General features: G+C 54.9%; 1 protein-coding gene across 6 annotated transcripts in view; it reads right to left on the reverse strand.

Moving 5' to 3' along the window:
* The window catches only part of KCND3 (potassium voltage-gated channel subfamily D member 3), a 96,660-nt gene extending 89,623 nt beyond the window's left edge, over positions 1–7,037 (reverse strand). For 4 of the 6 annotated variants that reach the window (XR_011682878.1, XM_071450356.1, XM_071450353.1 and 1 more), the window contains exons 1-2: positions 6,677–7,037; positions 794–1,978 (exon numbers count right to left, since the gene is read on the reverse strand). Coding sequence is in view for 5 of the 6 variants with exons in the window: in XM_071450356.1 (XP_071306457.1) it covers positions 794–1,902 (1,109 nt within the window). In the remaining variant the exon portion in view is untranslated. Of the gene's footprint in view, positions 1–793; positions 1,979–5,216; positions 5,465–5,975; positions 6,120–6,676 lie in introns of those variants that run through there. The other 2 variants (XM_071450355.1, XM_071450354.1) reach the window with 2 other exon arrangements.
* Between the last annotated feature and the right edge of the window lie 1,672 nt (positions 7,038–8,709).

The raw sequence follows: 8,709 nt of genomic DNA on the forward strand, positions 1-8,709 counted from the left end.
CCCTTTACTCAACCTTGTCAGGGTGAGGGTTGGGCCAATCCAACACTCCCAGGGGTTTTAGTTCAGAGCAGCAGAAGCGCAAATCTATAATCTCAGTCACAGCATCTGTGAGACAGAAATGAAATACAAGGGGGAAAAGATCCCTCCAGGCTACATTCCCCTTGCTTTGATTTCATTATCTTTGTACCTGTCCATGGGAATGTTTGAAATTCCACTGCAGCCTCCACAGCACTCTCGGTTCTCAGACTCACAGCTAAGCACAGACAAGAAGCCCCTTTCCTGCTCAGCTGAGTAAAAACCAGATCACATCCTGGCCATCACTGAGTATTCCAGTGCAGTGACCCACGACACCCACTTGAATTCAGCCAGTCTGTACTTCCTGGCAGGTCAAGGGCAGAAACAAGGCCTGACGCTGCGAGGAGCCGCAGAGACCCATCAGCAGCTTTGTGTGAGACACACGGCTGGAGCCAGGGTCAGAGAGAGCAGAGCTCCTCTGCAGCCCCTCGCTCTCGGGTCAGCTTCTCCCTCCCGCAGGGATGAATCAGATCCTGCTACTCCACCACTCTGCTCCTCCTGCACTCCTTTACCGTGGTGCCGAGCATTTGTCAAGTGGGTGTGAGAGCTTTTTCTGGTTTACACAAACTGCAGAAGTTGTAAGGCAAAGAATAATCAAGCCCTGAACACTTCCAGCCCCTTCTCGAACATGCACCCAGGAAAACGCTGAGGAGGAGCTGAAGTCAAGCTCCCCGTACACGCTTGCCTGCTGCTCAGGAAAAGGAAAAGTAATACTCACCCCAGCGTTGTCATGGTTACAATAGTGTACCAAAAGGAAGCAGGAATACTGGTGAATTTGCTCGCCGAGGACCCTTTCTCCGCATAAAACATCACAGTTGCAAAGATGATGATTGCCATAGTGAGGGAAAAGAGGAGAAAGCCAAGCTCGGAGGCACAGCTCTTCAAAGTGTAGCCCAAGATTCTCAGGCCTTGGGAATGGCGGGAGAACTTGAAAATCCTGAAAACCCTGAAAACCCTCAGCGTGACGAAGGCCCCGCTGACGTCCTCGTTGTTGGTCATCACCAGGCCGATGTAGTAGGGCATGATGGCCACCACGTCGATGATGCTCATGACGCTGCGGATGAAGCGGTAGCGGCTGGGCGCCGCGAACAGCCGCAGCAGGTACTCGACGGTGAAGATCATCACGCACGCCGTGTCCAGGCAGAAGAAGGCCACGGCGTAGCGCTCCCCGCAGGGCAGCTCCTTGCTCCCCGGCACGGAGCCGCAGGGCACGGTCTCCACCACGTTGGTGATCACCGAGACGGCGATGAAGAACCCGGTGACGTAGTAAAAGACTAAGGCTAAGGTGCTGGTGTGGGGGTTCTCGAAGGCGCGCCACATGGTCTGCCGGAAGCTCAGCGAGGGCATGGAGCCCTCCTGGTTGTTCTCCGAGTCGTTGTCGTCCATCAGGCGCTCGGCGTTCTCCCGCTTCCTGTCCTTGTACTCTTCGTAGCAGCAGTCCCCGATGATCTCGGGCAGGATCCCGTAGAAGGCCAGCTCTTCGTCGTAGGCAGAGATGCACTCGTACCTGGGGTAGTGCAGCTTGCCAGTTCTGTAAAAATTGAGGATGCACCTGAAGACCTCGGGGTCCCGGTCAAAGAAGTACTCCTTGGTGTCTTCGTTGAAGAAGAACTCCTTCTCCGTGCTGCCCAGGAGAGTGTCCGGGTACCTCTCCAGTGTAGTCCTCCAGGTCTGGAAGCGCCTGCCGCTCACGTTGAGGATGATCAGCTCATCCTGCCTCTTGTTCTTCTCCGTGGGAGCCAGCGGCATGGGGCAGTTGGCCACTGGCATCCATCCTATGGCAGCCGCCCTGGCGAAGGGCAGCCACGCTGCCACTCCTGCTGCCATGGCGAGCCCGGGCTGTGTCAGTGCAGGTGGGGCTGGGGAGGCTGCTGGGAGCTGCTGGGGGTCAGACCAGTTCCATCTGGAACACAGAGGAGAAGAGAACACAGCACAGTCACGCCCTGCCCCGATGGGTGGAAGAGCCCAGGACCAGCACAGACACCAGAGTTTCCCACCACTGGTGGAGAATGATGTTGAACAAGGCATGTGATAATCAGCTCAGCGGGGTTATGGCATTATTATAGATTGAAACTTTGAATAGCAAATGATTCCTCATTAAAAGCATTTTAAAAGTAGCATAAACACAGTAATTTATATTTGCTTCCTCACAAACAAGACTAATCCATAATTCCCCAGGTGTAAGCCTCCTGTGCTCATCAGTTTAACTACAGCTGTCAAGAAAGAGCTGGGAACTCCAGTGGAATCAGCCTGCAGTGGAATCGTACACCACGAGAGCCCATGACTGGGCTTAGCTGCATTTCCATTTCTAGCCACGAATTTGTTTTATCTTTTTGATCTTAGGTCAGAGTTCTTACAGTCCTTAACTTTTGTTTTAACTTGCTTTTACTTCCACTTCCCCAGTGCTTTTCTAATTCTGCCATGAAATTATCTGAAGAAAGGTGCCATTATCATATAAAATGCATTAGGAGCCCTATCAAAAGTCAATTTATCAATGGAAATTCCATTGATTCCAATGACTCAGGCCCTCAAAGCCTAATTGTATCTTTGTAGGCAGTTTTGCTCTAAAGTTTTTAACTTACATGAAAGCTGCCATTCCAGCCAGTAAGGCAGCAGCATTATTGATTCCAATGGGCCATCAAAATACTGAATAAAAAATGATGGAATGAGTCTGTGGTGAAAATGCCTGAAGTGCTCAGAGAAATGCTCTCCCTCTTCAGGGCAAATTAACATTCATCACCTTAATGTGGAGCATCTTCCTATGCAATTTTACCATCTAAAGGACAATTGAGATCCCTCGTGCGAGCATCTTGCTGCCGCTGAAGAGCTTTGGTAATTACAGAACATATAATAACCCACAGTGTGCTCATCCCAAGGAGACACTTTGCTTATCTGCACGGCACTGGAGCAAACATCTCACAGGATTTCCCTCCAAAGAACTGCTCAGCGTACAAAGCAGCACTGCCACTTTTTCTGTCCCCCCAGAGAGGGGATTTACTGGGTGAACCGGCCTGGCTGCCCTGGGGAGCAGGGCTGAGGCACAGCTGAGCACTGGGAGCCTTCTCTGCCAGCTGGAAGGGCATCTCCAGGGGCTCACACTGCACCCTCCCACCACCAGTGCCGGATCTTGTAACTGTCATGGAACACTTAAGGACGGCAGGCAGCAAAACAATAATTATTTCATCCATTATTCACCAAATATATACAGGCAAAGACTCGAGAAACCAAGAAAAGGCATCTTGTTCCTGCTTTCCCTGCTGGCAAACTGTCTTCCCTGGGTTTTAATTTCACTCAGCACCATCACCAGTGTCCTTCTCTGGGACTGACTGGTGACCTGACCAGTTTCAGCACACTGGATCCTCATCTCCCCTGATTTCTCAGGGGAACCGCATTAGAAATCTCTTCTGTACTTTCATAACTTTGGTTGTGGATTCCAGGTTACCTACATTAGCTGCTGAGGCTCTATAAATACTTCACATATAATTGTTCCAATAAAGCACTGGTAACTCATAAGTGACTTACACATTTTTAAATCAATTTTTGAAAGATAAAATGGGTCCTTCCATGCTGGCAGTATATGTGGGGAAGCTATAAATACCTCAGCTATGAAAGGGACAGGAGATTAAAGCAAAAGAGACAGAAAGGGGAATTCTTCTGTGGAAGTTTAGCTCCTGTTTCTCTGTGCCCAAGAGATGCAGCTGCTTAGAACAACGGAGCGCACCAGCTTCATTCTCAGAGTTACTGAATCTGCCCCATCTGATCCTCAAAATGCACACAGGAGGACAAGAGGAGTCTTTTCCAGCTGTAAATTATCTGAAGGACCACGAGTGAGAAATGAAATCCCCTGCTGCAGAGGTTTTGCCTTTTCTTGTCCGTGAGTCCTTGGAACTCTACCACTCCCTCAAGGAAGTAAAAGAAAATTGGGAGAGAGAGAGAGGGGACTGGATTTATAATTCTGATCTGCACAACCTAAGCTGAGTCAAAAAAAGATGAAGCAACCAGTTTATCTAGAATGTAGAATTCCAGAATGTAGAAAGAACCCCCCTTTTCTGCCTGCTTGGATTTTGGTAACTGCCAACCAGTCTGTTTAGGCTGGAAAGCAATTGGCTGGACTCAAAATCTAATGTACTGTTGACAGTGTCTGGAGCTCTCATAGAAAACAGACACACTCTAATTCTAACAAGCATATATTTAGCTATATCCATATTTCTAATTTTAATTACCATAATTTCTGCATGTAATTTAAAAGGAACTGGTTCACAGCAGACCGGCACCCTGCTGATGACATTTAGAAGACCTGGTACACAAAATAGAATCATTTGCCTCCTGATTTAAAAAAGTATCTGCAGAGAAAAGAATCTGTTTTCTTCAGATAACTATGGGGACAAGGAAAGAGCCAAGGAAATCTGGGAGAAAAGGCTGAGCAGGAGCCCCCTGTCCCCCTGTCCCTGCCAGCACTCCTGACCCCGCTGGGTCCCTCCCGAGCGGCGCTCGCTCCGCTGCAGCCGCTCCAGGGCACCCCAAAAAAACCCCAAAAACCCCCCAAAAACCCCCCAAAAACCCTGACAGCCAAATCCTGACCCAGTCGGGGTCAGGACAGCTCAGGAGGAAAACCTGGCAGAGAACAGAAATGACTGTTCACCCAAAGGGTCCAGAAATAAAGGATGGATTCTTACCACTGTAGCTCCACACTGATCAATGTCTCTTCATCACCTCAAGAGAGCAGAGACAAACCAAAAACCTCAGAGTTTCCCTTTCTAGAAGCCGACAGGGCTGTTCTGAAATCGGACTGATAAACACACTGCAAGTTTCTTGACGAGACACTGCTAATGGGAGTGAAGAGCCTGGAGATCATTCCTCCTTCCCTCTCCTGTCCTTGTTGGGTCAGGCTCAGGCAGCAAAGAGACCTTTGCTTTACAGCAAAATATGTCAGCCAAAGCCTCGGTGTCTTCAGTCAGCCATGCATTCCTTCCCCTTCGCAGCAACACCAGAAAATAAAACTTTCTGCAAAACACTCCCTCCCTCAGTCTGCTGGGGAGATTTAGGAGCAAAAGCAACAGGCTCAGGATAAATGCACACAAACTTCTCCCCTCCCTCCTCCCGGCGAGCCCCCAGAGCCCCATCTTGCAGCGCTGCCTTACCTGGAAGGGAAGGACACTCGGTGCCCAAAGTGGGGCTCGATGTGGGGAACGGGGAGGAAGGGGAGCAGGCGCTCCTCGGGATGAGAGGTGAGCTCTGCCGCCTGCTCTTGACTCCCTCTCTGAGTGCAGTCAGAGGCAATCAGTAAATGTGCTCATCATTGTGAAAGTATATATAGAGAGATGACTAAACAGCTTCTCCCTCATCGCTGCCGAGGCTCTCGCTGCCTCTCCTGAGCTGGCTGGCGCTGCCCCCTCCCCTGGCAGCCCTCGCTGTGCCCTCGCTGCCCAGCCCAGCCGGGCACGGCCCCGCTGCCGGACCCGGGGCTGGAGCGGCGGCTCGGGGAGGCAGAGCCGGGCTGGGGAAGGGCGGCTGTGAGCCGGCAGAGCAAACGGAGCCGTTAAATACACGGCAGAGCCTACCCTGCATGCTAATGTGCCAGGGGGAGATGCCGGGGGGAAAGCAGGGGATGAACTTCAGGGCTCCATCGCGGAGCTCCCTGTGCGTCCCTCTGGCTCCCGGTCAGGCGGGGACAGGGCAGCAGGGATCCCTTCTGCAAGGAAAACGAGCAATTCCTCCAGCATCACCAACCCACACCCAGCACCTCGGCCAGGGCGGGAGGCTACATCCAGCAAGGAAAACAAATCACTTGGGTTTAAACCGATCTTTCCCTATCTTCTTCTCCTTTCTTCCTTCCCACCAGCTTTCTCTTTTCCCCTCGTCCTGCTGTTCTGGCTCGCCCTGCTCCTGGCAGCCCTTACCGGTCCTGTCTGCACACCGCCTCAGCATCCCTTCCATCCCCGCTCAGAAGTTGGGCTCGGCACGCTCCGAGAGCCGGCAGCCCGGCTCATTTATCCACCTGCTGTCGAATCTCCATTAAGTGAACAACCACAAGCCCGAGTCGGAGCGAGCCAGCCTTGCCCTGCTGTGCCGGGCAGCTCCGGGCGGTGACGGGCGCGCCGCCGCCGTAGTTGATGACTTCCATAAAGTCACAGCGATCCGTGCGGGAGCGAGCGGGGCTCGGCCGCCTCGCCATCGCCTCCCCGGCGGCTCGGCACCGGCTCAGAGCCGGCAGCACGGGCCGTGCGGGGCCGTGCGGGGCTGTGCGGGGCTGGCACGGACTGTGCGGGGCTGGCACGGGCTGTGCGGGGCTGTGCGGGGCTGTGCGGCCACGGGCCGGCACCGGCAGCAGCGAGGGACGGGAGGGGAGCGGGGCACGAGGTGGGAGCGGCCACTGCCCCCCGCACCCCGCCCGGTGTCCCCGCATCCCGGGTCTGGTGTCCCCGCACCCCCGCCCGGTGTCCCCGCACCCCCGCCCGGTGTTCCCGCACCCGGGTCTGGTGTCCCCGCATCCCGGGTCTGGTGTCCCCGCACCCCCGCCCGGTGTCCCCGCACCCCCGCCCGGTGTCCCCGCACCCGGGGCCGCTCCCCCCCGTCCCTCCCTCCCGGCGGGCCCCCTCACCTCCGCAGGGCGCTCCCGGCCGCGGCCGCCCGCCCGGAGCCTCCGCGGCCATGCGGCTGCCGGGAGCGGAGCGCGGGGCTGCGCGGAGTGCGCGGGCGCGGGGCGGCGGCGGGGAGCGGCGGGGAGCGGCGGCAGCGCTGGCAGAGATGATGGCAGAGATGGCAGAGATGATGGCAGAGATGATGGCAGAGATGATGGCAGAGATGGCAGCGGTGGCAGAGATGGCAGCGGTGGCAGAGCGGCGGGCGGCGGGGACAGCCCCGCACGGAGGGCGGCGGCGCGGGGCGGGGGGCGGCGGGGGCTCCCCGCGCTCGGCCGCGTCCCCGCCCGCCGCCCGCCCGCACAGCCGCCGGCAGGTGTCACCCGGAGCGAGCGGCACCGGCGCGGGGAGCGGCAGGGAGCGGGGCCGGGCACCGGGAACCGGCAGGGAGCGGGGCCGGGCACCGGGAGAGGGTGCGGGACCCCCGGGGCAGAGGGCAGCGCAGGGCGGGGGTGGCGGCGGCCGCAGCAACCCCGCAGTGGGGCCCGCAGAGCCCCCGAGCCGTGCGTGTGCAGGGGTGCGTGAGGAGGGGTCCGGGCTGTGTGAGGAGGGGTCCGGGGGTGTGTGAGGAGGGGTCCCGGGTGTGTGAGGAGGGGTCCGGGGTGTGTGAGGAGGGGTCCGGGCTGTGAGGAGGGGTCCGGGGGGTGTGAGGAAGGGTCCCGGGTGTGTGAGGAGGGGTCCGGGCTGTGTGAGGAGGGGTCCGGGCTGTGTGAGGAGGGGTCCGGGGTGTGAGGAGGGGTCGGGGGGTGTGTGAGGAGGGGTCGGGGGGTGTGTGAGGACGGGTTCGCGGGCTGCAGGGGTTGTTGCATTGTCGGGGCAGGAGCTGCGCCTCCAGATGCATGGCTGTGAGCAAGGGATGTGTGTTGGGGCGCCTGGTGTGCCTTAAGAGAAGGGAAACAGGGACTTGGTACAGCCGGCAATGAGCAGGGGCCGTTTTCCAGGTGCCTTTCTACACAGAGCTCTCAACCAAAGACCTTCTTAAAGAAAAAAACCCAATAAAAATAGGGAAAGATCTCCAAATCCTCAACATTTCTAGAAACTCTGAAACCAGGACCCTGATCATGGTCCAAACCACGAGTCCAGCCTATGACTGAATCCTACCAAGCCCACCAAACCATGTCACAAACTGCCACATCTACTCCTGTGTGGAACACTTCCAGGGATGGTGACTCCACCATAGCCTGTTCCAATGCCTAACCACACTTTCAGTGCTGACATTTTTCCTAAGATGCAACTGAACCTCAACCTGGTCCGTCCAATTCCGGGTCTAATTTCTGATAATTCAATGCAATTATTAAAAAATAACGCTAATTTCTGAACGTCAGGTCCTGAGTAACCCTCCCCAAACTCCCCTCCCCAAACTCCCCCAATAGCATTTGTAATCTGCATTGGTGCAGCAGAGCAGCCAAGGAGTTCAGGCACACACAGTGAATCCTGATCTTTAGGTTTTGGATATTCAGAGTTGTATGCTGGACACGGGAATAGTTTTGTGCAAAGCGAATCCTAAAACTTCAGTGAGAAACTCTCAGTGGCTGTAAGAATTTGAACATATCAAAGCATCCTGAATCCATCTTCATTAGATGTCTTCAGAGCCGCCTTCCACTTTCAAACCCTCCCCATATCTCCACTTGCTCTTTCCCTCTGCTGATGCTGAGAAGAAAGCAGAACCAGAAATGTCATTTGGCTTTTGCTGGTATAAGAGATTTTTCTGTGATTTACAGTGTCACCACTTCATAAAACTTCCTGACTCCTCTCTCTGGGCGTGCTCTGGCCTCACTCTCTGCTGGTGCTGCCCTGGCTGTGATTCTGAATCGCTTTTCCCCCATGACTCGGCCCCTTTTAACTTGCCATCTCTATTAAAAAGCTAATTTGGGAGCTCTTTTTCAATGCTCCCAATTTTGTATTTTTAAATAGAATATGAAAGTCAAAAGGAAGCTTGCTGCAGATAGTCTGGAGTGAAAATATTCCTTCTTCTGTCTTGGTTTTTTTCATC

This window comes from Agelaius tricolor, unplaced genomic scaffold (genome assembly GCF_023055355.1).
Source record: "Agelaius tricolor isolate 1412-34295 unplaced genomic scaffold, bAgeTri1.0.p SCAF_30, whole genome shotgun sequence".
NCBI classification, from domain to species: Eukaryota; Metazoa; Chordata; class Aves; order Passeriformes; family Icteridae; genus Agelaius; species Agelaius tricolor.